The 13,159-nt window shown below is 40.4% G+C and overlaps 1 protein-coding gene across 7 annotated transcripts in view; it reads right to left on the bottom strand.

The window, feature by feature from the left end:
• KIF13A (kinesin family member 13A) overlaps positions 1-13,159 on the bottom strand; it is a 95,143-nt gene that overhangs the window by 33,403 nt on the left and 48,581 nt on the right. For all 7 annotated transcript variants that reach the window (XM_061994783.1, XM_061994784.1, XM_061994785.1 and 4 more), the window contains exons 5-13: positions 12,155-12,247; positions 11,467-11,647; positions 10,448-10,535; positions 9,072-9,206; positions 8,431-8,543; positions 3,983-4,094; positions 3,371-3,583; positions 1,473-1,583; positions 154-288 (exon numbers count right to left, since the gene is read on the bottom strand). In XM_061994783.1, coding sequence (XP_061850767.1) covers positions 154-288; positions 1,473-1,583; positions 3,371-3,583; positions 3,983-4,094; positions 8,431-8,543; positions 9,072-9,206; positions 10,448-10,535; positions 11,467-11,647; positions 12,155-12,247 — 1,181 coding nt within the window. The remainder of the gene's footprint in view (positions 1-153; positions 289-1,472; positions 1,584-3,370; positions 3,584-3,982; positions 4,095-8,430; positions 8,544-9,071; positions 9,207-10,447; positions 10,536-11,466; positions 11,648-12,154; positions 12,248-13,159) is intronic.

Genomic DNA, 13,159 nt, shown 5'->3' with positions numbered 1-13,159 from the left:
AAGGGAGAACAAAAGCCTAAACAGTAGGAGGAGGCTTATCCTATTCTGCTGCAACTAGTCTTAAAAACCTGAACACACCGAATAACAACTTGAGCCAGAAATTTGAAACAAGTGTCCTTTCATTACATGTAATCATCCTGTTCACATTCTTACCTTTAAATAGTAAACCAATAGCTCATTGAGTGCAGGGTCTGCGTTCAGATTCACCAGGTAACACTTGTCATCTCCAACCTTGATACCTGAAGACTCAAGGGAAATTCCCATGCTCTCGAGCTGCCTTTGCCTTTCCTGAAAGCACAGAAATAGGTTAACCTTCTCTGCTGCAAGGTGTAAATGAAAGCAAATGAAAACAGAGCAACTAAAGCTAAAGATGCACATGCTGAACATGTATTCTGTGTATCACTACTAGAAGTAGAACTTAAGCACCAAATGCTTAACAGAAAAAATTAGGTCTAATCCACAAACATCTGCATCTCCACTTCAAACTCACCTGGACAAGTTCCTGTGTGCCCTACTCTAGGTGGTCCTGCTCTGGCAGGGGGGTTGCACTGGATGAGCTTTTGAGGTCCCTTCCAGCCCTTAAGATTCTCTGATTCTTTGACACTTACTTATCTAAGCAGCCCTATTGATTTTCTTCGAGCTATTTGTAAGTAACACAACATGGCTTTGAACACCTATGTTAACTAAAAACTACTCTCATCAGCAATTACTTCTAAGCTAATCATAGCCATAGGTAACTCAGAAATCAGTATCCCATAATTTAGGTTTATTCTTTTGCAGTAGTATTATTAATTCAGCTAAAGCATCTACTCCATCACAAGTGTCTCCTGCTTTGCTGCAGTTTGTGGTTTGGGTTTTTCATTTGGCTGGTTGGGTTTGGTCTGGTTGTTCCCCCTGCTCCCACCAATTACTTAAACAGTGGTTGCAGCAAAACATGCTACAGGAACATTAAAACTAAAAAGGGAAACCAACAATATTTGTTCTCCAAGCTATGTATGGTGGAGATGATGGAAAGGTAAAGTACAACAATAATAAACAAACGTTAGTAAACACACAGAACACATTCTCCTTATCCGTTTAAGAAGGTGCTAAAAGCAACAAATAGTGCCCAGAACTCTGATCCTTCTGTAATTCTTTCTTTTCTCAGTCACTGCAAGGGAAACACATCCAAGGCTCCCACTATGGACTTACAAATAAATGAGCTGCCCAAACACATTGTAATGTTTTATTTTAAAATCAAATATTAACTTTCAGCAATAATATAATGACACAGCTACATCTATTCTAATGAAATTTAGACCTAAAAAGAGAACAAAATCCTCCTAAAACTCCAGAAATTATGGGAAAAGATAAAAATCCAGGGGGATTTTAAATAGTTGGTAGGGAAGACAGCAAAGTCCACTAAAGCTCCTGAAATTTAGCTGACTTGCTCTGTGTGAGTATCTATTTCCTCCTCAAAATCTCCCAAATACCTGTGCAATTTCTTCTGTTTTCCTTAGCTTTTCTTCCCAGGTGACTGTTAGCTCTTTTATTAGTTTTTCAGATTCTTCCAATTTTTCCTTCAGTTCAGGTGCCTTCATGGCCTAAAAGACAGAAATAAGCCAAAACCTTCAGCTCCTCTTCCTGCTGCAATGTCTGCTTGCACGAGGGAACTGAACACAGCAACACCATCCAAAATGCAACAAGTACAGATTTCAACTACATCTCAAATTTTTCCATGGGAAGAACATACAGAAATAGGTCACTTGCAAAAAAAAGAGGATGAGCTCAACCTATAATGGATCCAGACCTGAACTAGGTGACAACAGACATAGCTTCAGATCTCTGGGCCTGGCCACTCAAGCTTCAGCGTCTGTACAAAAACATCTGAGGCCAAGTCTTAGCTGTCTGAAATTCAACTGTAAAGTTATCCTGACTGCAGTTTCAAACACAAATTCCTCTCAATATTTAGCCTTCCATTCCATCTTGCTTTCATAAGTGTTCCTAGAGATGCATTAAAGCTTTCAGACTGACCCTGTTGATTACCTTTGAAGGAAGGCATGCTCTAGAGCTAACGCAGGCTTCTCATTTCACAACAGGAAACAAAAGCAAAGGGCTCAAATACATCCAGTGCCAAATAACAATTCAACAGGCTGGTTTAGAACTCTACAGAACTGTTTTTAACAGAAAGTGTATCAGAAAACACACACACCTTTAAAAAAGGAGTCAGTGAGACTTTGGACAGCGTCCTATCAATTGTGTGCACTCACAGTCCACCAACATCAGTAAGAATGTGCTACAATAACATTTTCCAGGTTAAAATATGGGATTAGAACAGACTTTTATTTATGGAAAAAGTGAATGGCTCCTTTTTCTTTAAGCAGGTTTTCCCATGTCAGAGGGTAAGGAAGTGTTCATACAAGGAACACTACTCCTTAAACCAACATGAGTTTTGAATGCCACACAAATTGACTCTGACGTGCTTCTGTTCTTCTTCCAATAGCATTTTGCCTGAAAAGATCAAAACTATTTTCCTACAACGCAGTACCTAATTGCTCCAGACATCACCAAGTAAACTATTGCACTCTGATGTTTTATGCTCCAGCTAAAAGTATAAATCTAAGCTAAGTCTTAACAGTCTTAACTGCCAAGGCAGTAAACTGCTGAGGGTTTCACTGTTGCAGTTTTGATCATTTTTTGACACATTTTCACAAATGGGAAGGACAGAAATGTCCCACATATTTTGTGGTCCAATACCAGGCTTTTCGCCCCACACACACACACTTTCCCATTTGACATCATCACAAAAAGTTCAATTTAAATATAAGAAAAAACTCTTTCAGTGTGAGGTGAGGGAGCCCTGGCCCAGGCTGCTCAGGGAGGGTGTGGAGGCTCCTTCCTTGGAGGTCTTCAAGAACCACCTGGACATGTTACTGTGTGACCTGATCTAGGTGACCCTGCTTCTGCAGGGGGTTGGACTGGATGATCTCTAAAGGTCCCTTCCAACCCCTACCATTCTGTGATTCTATGATCATGAAACTACAGAGTCCATCTATGCGAAACAAAAGAAGTTGTGCTACTAAGTCTACACAATCAAGTTGTACTCCACACCTCTTAGCTGTGCTGCAGCAATTATTGCTTGCTATGAAGCTCTTCAGGAACACTCAATTCTGACATAGCTCACCACCAGTACAATGTTGTCATTAAGAAGTTATTAAAAACAAGCAAACATTCTGTTGGGTTTATTTCAGGAAACAAAGTGAACTTTTCAAAGAAGTGTAAGACACTTCCTTCCTCATCATGTAAAGCTCAAAAAGAAAACCAGCCTTCCCACCAGAATCTGACATTGCTTTGGGAAGCTCCGTGGCCATTGTAGTGGTTTTAATGTTACCTCAGCCTGGGAGAGCTGTTCCTTCAGTTTTTCAACTTCTTCACGTAACTCTCTGATGACCCTGGCGTTCGGATCCTCATTCACCACGGCATGATTGACTATCCTTTTGGCTCTATCCGCATACCTCAGAGTAGAGAGTGTTTCTTCATAGTTGTCTGCTGCTGGACTAATTGTGGCTATCATGGCAGTTTGGCTGTTTCCTCCCAAGTTGTCCTGTGGAGTCCATCCACAGAAAAGTTGAGGGTTACATATTGTTCTGAGACCATACAATGTCTTTACAAAGATACTTAACAATAGAAATGTTACTGTTTAGATCCTGAGAGGTACTCTGGATGTAAACGAACCAGCCTGACCCATAAACGTTTCTAGACATCTCCACCACTTTTGATTCCACTACAAGCAAAACCAGACAAATAGGACTTTACATTGAATTGACACAAGATACATTTAGCTGCCCATTTTACTTATATATAACTTATAGCTATGAGAGCTCCTTGTCTCTTTTCTCTCAAGAAAGATGAGAAGCCCAGGTACACAGAGGCATGCTACAATAATCCTACAAACCATGAAGCTGACACCTTATGAACAGGGTGAAAGGAATACTTTCATTACCTTGAGAAGCCAAGTGAGTACAGAGTCTCTGTAAGGCACAAACTTGTTTTTCCCTTTCCCTGCTGCTTGGTCAGCGAGTGATGATATAACCAGGCCCAGCGTTGAAAGTGATCTGTAAATGCAATATAGCAGAACAGCTTTAACACATATTGCAGATGTCAACTGAATCAACAAGGAGAAGGGGATTTCTAGACTGTTTCATCTCATTCTTGTTGGGGGGAAAAGACCAAACAATCTCCCAGTTATCAAAGCACTGCACAAGCATGAAAGAGAAACCCCCCCAAATGGCTTAGCAGACAGTCACATCTCAAACACCACTCTAGAATCATGGAGAAAACAGAGAACTTGTTCATTTTGGTACACATACCACTTCCACCAACAAAGGTAACTGTATTAGCAATCTGTGCCAGGCAAATGTGCATTGTATGATCCAGTTGTTACACAGCCCTGTGTAAATTTTCAGTGACATCTGGGCTCTTGCAGTGAGTATGTTTTAAGATAATGAGCTGATTCAGAAGCCTGAGAACATTAAACAGATGCCTGAAGGGTTTTAAAACAGACAGTGCTGAAGCCCAAGAGCATACTGGTCCAGCATACTCATGTACAATTATCCAGCTACTCTGCATCACTGTGAAGGGAAACTTCAGCAGTGTTGCAATTAAGTAGTCAAATCTTTAATTGTACTGTTCCACTCCATCCTTTTGAGTTTTGTTTTCAAAGAATTAACTCTTATTTTAGCCAACAGGCAGTGCTTGCATAGTATTTGTGACAGGGACTTGGTGCTGCTTAAACTACTAGTGCTCAAGAATCAATGTTTAGAAAGTGACAAAAAAGTGTTGCAGAGGAACATTTCAAAGATCTCTGAGAGGAAGGTAACAAGAGCCATCCTAGATGTCACAAAAGATGTCCTATCTTGCATATAGCACAAGGTAATATGAAGATAACAACTGAAGATAAACCTGAAAACAAAATCTCAGGAGAGTTTAAGCCAATCTGATCTCCCAGGAAGACACTCCATTTGGTGAATTTGTCTACAGGATAAGTTCCAGCTCACCTCTGAAAAATTCACAGCAGAAAGGACACTTGGTTTCAGTTTGTGCCCTGAACAAAAGCCTAACAACCTCTGACAGCTAGCTGGGGGAGGATGGGAGAGGGAGAATTGGTTCTTGCCTCCAATCTCTGGTTTCCACAGAAGGAGAAGTCTGTGTGTTAAACATACAAGAGCAAACAGTAGGATGCTGAATGCTGCTCCATAGCAACAACCTACAGCAGGACTGAGAAGCACCACCAGCACACTCCCAACAGAGCTCACCTTCAAGGAGCAGAAAGTTCAAAAGTCACCCTGGCCTATTTTCTTCAGATTCCTCTTTCCCTCCTTAAAAGAGGGGAAATAGGAAAAACAAAGTAGAAAGAGAGAGGGAGAAAAAATAACAGGGACACTCAGAAGGGGGAAGGGATGAACAGGGACTCAGAAAGGCCTGTCATGGGAAACTATTTCTCAACAAGGCTGCAACACCAAGTTATGGGCACTGTATTATAATGAACAGGAAATTAAAAGCTACAGTTTATTAACACAGCATTAGGAGCTGTGATAATATTTCTACTCCTTACAAATACTGGTTTTATTTAAAGATTAACTGTTAATATCTGCAATAAAAGCTAAACTGGAGTCATTTATGTATTCTGCTTGAGATTTCATAATAGAAGCCTGTTTAAAGACTTTAAGGAAAGCAGCAAAAGAAATGCCTGCCCAACAAAATAATGACAGGACTCATCAGCTGCTTTCCCTCATGCTAAATGATACAGATCAGAGATCTGTCATTACTTTGATCCTATCTCACAGTACTTTATATAAAAGAATCAACCAGAAGGACCATGCCTGTAGCACACAGTAGGCAGAGGCAGTATAGAAGTTGCAGAGTGAACTTTGTAGTGCAAGAACACAGGAAAGTGCCCTTTCTGAACACTTTCTGTTCTCTTCAGGCAGGACCAGGTTGTCCTTGCTAGCACGTGGTGGGAAGCTCACACACTGCTATCATGGGCCTGAGTCAGCAGAGTTCCAAGGGGAGTGGTGCTTCCTCACCAAAGGGAAGGACTCTTTCCCTAAATGACACCCACTCAAGCTACTTTTGTACAATTTACAAGCAAATCCTTCAATGGGCAGAATCCACCTTTCTATTAGTTAACTAAGAATACAAAAAAAGCTCCCTAAAAATCAGCTTGGAGGCAGACTTGTCCTAACCCATTCCTTCCTCCCACCTGCATCTTGAAGGCTTCTCTTTGCATTCTCAGGTTAAAATGACAACAGCTATGATTTCACTAATTGGAGTGAAAATTGCAGGCTGATCACACAAAGTATTTTTCTTAGCCACTAATTGACAGCTTGTTTATTCTGCTTCCTCCTACTATTGTATTCTAGAAATCCCTTGACTATACCACAAAGAGTCATTAAGCACCTGTGTGTCCACACTCAGCATGGGAACTGGCACATCTTGAGGAGGAACAAGCACATCCAGCTTTCCCATGAGGTATGTCAAGTCCCCCCAAAAACCTCAATAATAAAGAGCAGATACCCACCAAGGCAACATTGCATCAGCTCTGAGAAAAAGAAACACAGAAACTATCTTTATTACAACTTTATGAGGATGTTAAACTAAATGACACAACTCTACATTGTTTCAGTAAGTGGGAGAGCAATCCATCACCTCTGCTCTCCCAAGGCAGGGAGGGGTGTTTACAGAGGGAGGAGTTGTGGGACCAAGGTGGCAAGTACCAGAGCCCTAGTCAAGTTTCATCAGAAACAAATGGCACAGACACCTGCAGAGATTGTCTGAACATCACATTAGGCAGTTCTGGTGTTAGGGAGTGTATATCTTCTATGCCTTGTAAATACAGTCACAGGTATATTATATCCACATTCTCCTTCAAGGCAATAAAACAGAAGACAAGCAGTAAATTTATTAGCCAGGTAATTTCAGCAGCTCCATTTATGTCATTAAGCATAACACATGCTACCAATATGTTACTGCTTTTAAATAAAGGAGTGAAAAACCCTTTTTAGAAGTGCTGACACAGCAAGGTGTAAGTACACCGTATCACTCCAGAAAGGATTATTGCCTTTCCCTAATTAGGTACATCACACCCAAAAACTGTTACACAATGTTCTCTGAAGAACTAGTCTGATAAAACGTGGATACCAATTTCCAGTCTTCCAATACAAGTCAAACTTCATTAAAGGTCAAAGTACCAGCAAAGATCTAACAGAAAACACCAAGCACGGCACTAAGGAATTCTCTTTCACCTACCCCTTCCAAAAGAGACTTCAAGGAGAGGATGCATGGCCAAAACAACCTGCACTAATGCCACAAATATTTAACTCTGAGTAAACATCCTAAGAGGAAAAAAAGGAAGTCCTTCTGTATCTATAGCTACACTTGCAACCTGTTAATAGCTGTTGGGAGAGTCGGCCTTTGAATTCTTTCCCAAGAATTAGAAAGAAGCACGTCATTTCACCTTTGTTTTATGCAAAATACAAGTACTGCTTCTGGTAAACCCAGTCTGGATTGAACTAGCAACCCGTGGGGTAAAGGTGCAACTCCTGCCATTAGGCAAACAGAGCCACATCCTTTTGCTTCACAAGGACTACGCCAGCTTGGCTCCCAATGCAATACATTAAACGCCAAGTAGAGTAGAAATTAAGCTAGAAAGAGTAAACATGTTCAAACTCTAGAAAGAGGTCATCTGAAATCATTTTAAGTATCAATGATGCCCAAACACACTTAGTGCTGTCATTGTTAACTTAAAATACCAAAGCATTTTGTACCATTTTCAAATGGAACCGAAAACCCAGCAGCTTTTAATGTAACAGTTCAACTCTTTCTTTCCCAGGAAAACTAGTATATTTAAGAGAGCGGTAATAGTCTGCTCAATTTTTGCTTTTGGGCAATAACACAGTAATTACAGTAAAAAAAAATGCCTCAAACTTGCCACTGCTTGAGTATAATTGCCCAAGGCAATGCCAGACTAACACAGCTTCATTCTGATCTGGTTTTCTCGCACTGTGAGTTATGCTCTTACGTATTTTAATACATGTTGGAACAAAGCCATCCAACTCTGCAACTTTGCATTCTTCCTGGAGCAGCTGATGAGACAAACACATGAGCCTGGGGACAGGGTGTCGAAGTGAATCACAAAAGGTATATGCTTAATTAAAGAGTGCTGCTGTCACTTTTTCCAGATAAAACTCATACAGCCTTCATCTGAGTCAAGTATGAATCAGGGTTCCTGTGCCAATGTAAGGAAACACATGGGGTCTAGCACAGAGCAGCTGAAAGAGCTGTATTGAACTGCTCCTGACGACGTCTGTCAGGACACCAAGAGAACACCAAGGGGACAACAGGGATTGTTACAAGGTTAAGCTTTGCGACCTGTGTACGTCAGGGTCTTACTTGTTTATGTTGCTGCCTTCCTTCAGACGTTCTCCTGCTGCTCCCGTTTTGGACACTCTCTCACTCCCAGCCAAATCCACCAGACTGACCTTGCTGACCTTCTCTCCAGAATTCTGTGCAGATGGGACAGGAGGGAACAACAGTTAAGAAACACTGGCATAAGACACTAACACACCTGACATTGGTGCCACAAAACACTGTTATTGATAATAACGTGGGCTAAAGTATCAAACCCAAGACGTGAGAGAAGAAGGAATTGCCAGAGATTTTATAGCTCTTTAAGAGCCACTCATCTCTTCTGTAGCAAAGAGCTGAAGCACTAACACACCAGTATCAGCTGCATCATAACCTTACTGACAGAGTAAGCCACTGAAACATAGGTCTTAACCCTTGCTGAAGTTAGTAAGACAGGTTTAATGGTGACAACAGAATCTTAAAGGTGATCCAGATGTTTTCTTTATTTGATGTGCTTCTTCACTCTCCCAGAGTTCTCTCCATCTTATGGTCTTGCCAATATTACTTTGACTACTGGACCCTTTGACATTAAAGATGGAAGCACGGCTAAACAGACAGTGTATGTAGTAGAGGAAGGAAGAAGAATTCATCACAACTTCAAGAGTTAAATCAACAGAACTACATACTCCAGACTGCAGGTCATAGAGTGTCTGAGTCACTATAATGTTGAATACAGCATGAGAGCGGCTGCTTTCTTCGTTCATGTTGGTTGCAGCAACTGTTCGGGACTTGTTTCCCTCCGACATCAGTGACTCAATATCCTACAGCAAGAAGAGTAAGAAGCGACACTAAGATAAAAGCAAGTAGGGTGCCTGATGACCAAACCTCCCATCTGGATGGAAGGGTGTGTATGTGTGAGGGAGAGGAAGAAGGGGAAGTAATGAAAAAGTTCGTTGCACATTTGGAGATGTTGGCACAGAGGGTAAGTAATTCCACAGAAGGACATTAAATCACATCTCTGACTACAGTCAAGGCACCTTCTCCTTATCTGCTGCTGAAACGTTGGCAACATCCACATTGCAGATCATTGGTTAATGCCAGTAATCAGGCCAGCACAGAACTACTTACACAAGTGAACACAATGCATCTCTACTGAACTGCACTAATACTATCTGCACTTAATTGGCTCAAAGCGTTACCTCACTTGGAGCCTGTACCTTCCCACACACAGGTAAAAACAAAGATGACTATGTTGAGGCTGATATATGTGCTTGCTGAGTCTTCCCAGACAGTTTTGCAAAAGTCATCAGCCAAAAAGTAGGTATGAACTAAATGTGCTAGCGTTTGAACACAGGGGTTGTGTTTTCAAAGCACACAATCCACCAGCAAAGCTGCAGAAGCAGTTTTCATGGCTCTACAATCTGCCCACAAGCTTCAGAAAAAGAAAACCTCTCTTAAAAGAAAAATGGTTCCCACATAATACTACATGAAGAGCCAACACTTCTTTTAGAAGCCAACATTTCCAAATCAGCTTCCTTATAAAGAGAAAGACCTATGCAATTCACACAATTCCACTGCTGCAACCATTTCCATTGTAGCTAGAGCAGATCATTGGTTTCTACAATACTGATTTCTTTGAATGTGTTTTGGTAACTCAAAGTTGCTCAGATGCTGTCATGATTTAAATTATGAGTTATATAAGCCACGTTGTAGCTCCTCATGCAATACACCTGTATCAAGAGGTCATGGGCAACAAGGAAAGTCAAAGGGACCATGGTGTTCTTGGTCTATACTATACACATTGAAAATTAAGAGACACCACTATTATATTTTTAATATAATTTACTATACACCACTATTATAATTTTAATCAACATAGAGGCAAATCCAAAGCTTTTACATTAAATAAACACCCCTGAAGCACTAGAGAATACCTTTGTGAGTGGCAGTGGTGATAAACACTCAAGAATCAAAATGTCTGGAGTGACGCTACTTTATCTCTTCTAAGACTCCTATTGCTCATGTTCATAGGGGTCAAAACTTGAAATTGGTTTAGATTTACCTCAAAGTTTGTAACAGCCAGCTGAGACAAGCCATCTACATATGGTCCCAACACTTTGTGCTCTCGAACCTTAAGGGACTGCCGACTCCTATGGAATAAAGCAGACTTGAAGCACAATCCACTAATGTGAACTCCATTGACAAACAAAAACTACAACATGAAATGATAAGAATCTTCTATATAGCAGAAGGTAATTTATGTCTTTTAATTGTAACAGGAGGGAACAAAAGTCCTCCAGAATTAACTCAAATTAACGATAAAGACTAACAGGTTTTCATCTAGATATGTGAGTTATTCTTAATGCATCCTCCCATCTCAGTATTTGTGGCTGGAACAAACCCTGAAATGCATTATTTGTCAGAGAGAACGTTGACAAAAAAGCAAAACAGAAATCCTCCTCCCAGGAAACTTGCTAAAAGTTCAATTCCTTTTGCATTTTCCACACTTTATTGGCATATATCAGGTAAACTCAAGTCTACCTTTTAGCTGCTGTACTTCATCTAGTGAATTATGTTCAAGAATCAAAAATATATACCACATATATCGATGATCAACCAAAAAAAGCCTATCAAACCACCTCTTGTCTAGATAGCTCCAAGCCAGAGAACCTAGTCACTATTTTTGTGTAGACAAAAGAGTGCCACGAGGTGCTGTCTTTTCAAATTTGAGAAGTTCAACATCTAAACCATGACAATCAAGTTGTAAATAAGCTTCTGAGTCCTTCTAGTTCATAAAAATTCTTCCCTGAATATGATCTGGGTCATATGGCAAAAATACTCCAGAATTTTCTTGTGCATAGCCTTGCTTTCTGGGGGTGAACTACTTCATAAAGTACTTGCTTGCATTATTGTAATGCTACCCTAATATTTAAATGGATCCACCCCAGTTACTACTTCATATACAAGCTTTACATAGATATTGTTTCTGGTGTTTGGTACTCCATCATTTCTAAAGCAGTCATATAAACATGTTTCAGACAAAAAATAAGGAAGCCTGGGGCAGAAAGCAAAGCTACTCACCCTTTTGGGTCAAGAAGATCTCTGACCTTCTCATTGTAGATTTCCATATAGGACACTTCGACTTTAAAAGTATGAGATTCGTTTTCTTCCACAGAGATTCTCTGAAATAAAGCACAACAGAGCCGTGGGATCAGACCCAGCTGCTCTGCATTGCCCATCATTGAAAAGGATTTTCCTGAACCTAAAGGAAAGAAAGGAGAAGAAAATGTTTTAGGAACATAGTTTCCGAGCTGCTCATATGTTCATGAAGCACATGTTTTAATTCTCTTTGTATTACTCCAGAAGCACCTAACATGACATGTTATTCCAGATGGATAGCTTGCTCTTTGGACTACAAGGTTCAGGTAAATAAAAAGACAAATCATTTTTAAGGCTTCTTTCAACAGAGCCACTGCTTGGGATCCTACTTGCAACACACTCAAACACCAAAGACTGAATGGGCCTTTGGTATGAATTACTCCTTCGAGGTTTTGAAAGTGCCCCCAATAGGTTGTAACTAGGAACATTTTTACAGAGCTGCTTTAACAACTTTACATTGTCACCAGCTGTGCTAAATATCTGACACTTAACATTATGGTATTTCAAAATAACAACTCTGAAATACTATTTAGCTTAATATTCACATTTTGCTCTTCTCAGTTCCCATGTGCACACAAAGTGATCTTCCCCTTCAGCACAGCAAACTCACCTGTCTGTCCATAGGCAAAAATACAAGCATTATATCCCTGAAAGGCCTTTTCAAGAATTCCTTCTCCAAGGCACTTGAACACCACTTCTTGACCTAGGAAATAAGTATTTTAAACTGAATAACACATTTAGATTTCCAGAACACAAGGGGGGGAAAAAAAAGGTTTGCACATTCTTTTTTACCATTGAGTGGACTGATGAACAAAAACTGATTTCACCTGCAACTGAGTCACAGGCTCAAAACTGTTGTCTGAAACTAGGGTAACAGCTAGCTGTGGAGTAGCTCTGTCAAAGGTGTCATGTAAGCTGAAGGCTTAGAAAATAACAAAGATGTCTAAGTTTTGTATTATTTGTGCAAATGTTGCAACCAAGAAACATTCCTTAATCACACACCATACCCTAAAGGCTCCTGTGACATGAACTGCAATGAAAGCCATTAATGAACTGGGATAGAAGAGGTAAAACAAATACCACAGCAGAAATAGTAGTAGTTGTTCTCTTGGGAAGTGGCATCAAGTTTCAGCATAAGCTATTAGGATTCACCCCATAGCAAGGTGATGCTGGTACCAAGATAAAAGCATTCCCATGACACTCAGGGAGGAAACGCAGATAGGAGGCTGCAATACTTCAACAGAGCTGTTTGAGGACGTATTCTGCCAAATCCAGAGTTTAAAACATCAGCTGCAGAATTTCTTAGTCTGAAAATTGTCTCGCTGTGCCAGGCAAATCTGAGATGTGCCTCAATCTATTAAATGTAGGAAGTGAAAATAGGAATAGTGGTTGGGTGCTTCTACCAGGAAAGCTCATTTTGGTAAGTTAGTTTCAGTAGCTGTCAGTCAGAGGGGATTACTTTGTACAGAGCATGCAACTCCATAGTTCTCAACATGGAACATACTGGCATAAAAACCCCACTTCCAAATAATCCAGCTATACATTCATACATTGCAGGAGAATATTTACACTCCACAACGCTTGAGTAATTGGTAGCCCAGAAAAATCCTGCAGA

The sequence above is a fragment of the Colius striatus genome, chromosome 4 (genome assembly GCF_028858725.1).
Source record: "Colius striatus isolate bColStr4 chromosome 4, bColStr4.1.hap1, whole genome shotgun sequence".
Taxonomy (NCBI): Eukaryota; Metazoa; Chordata; class Aves; order Coliiformes; family Coliidae; genus Colius; species Colius striatus.
Note: the sequence above shows the minus strand (reverse complement) of the source record. Positions and strands in the feature narration are given on the sequence as shown.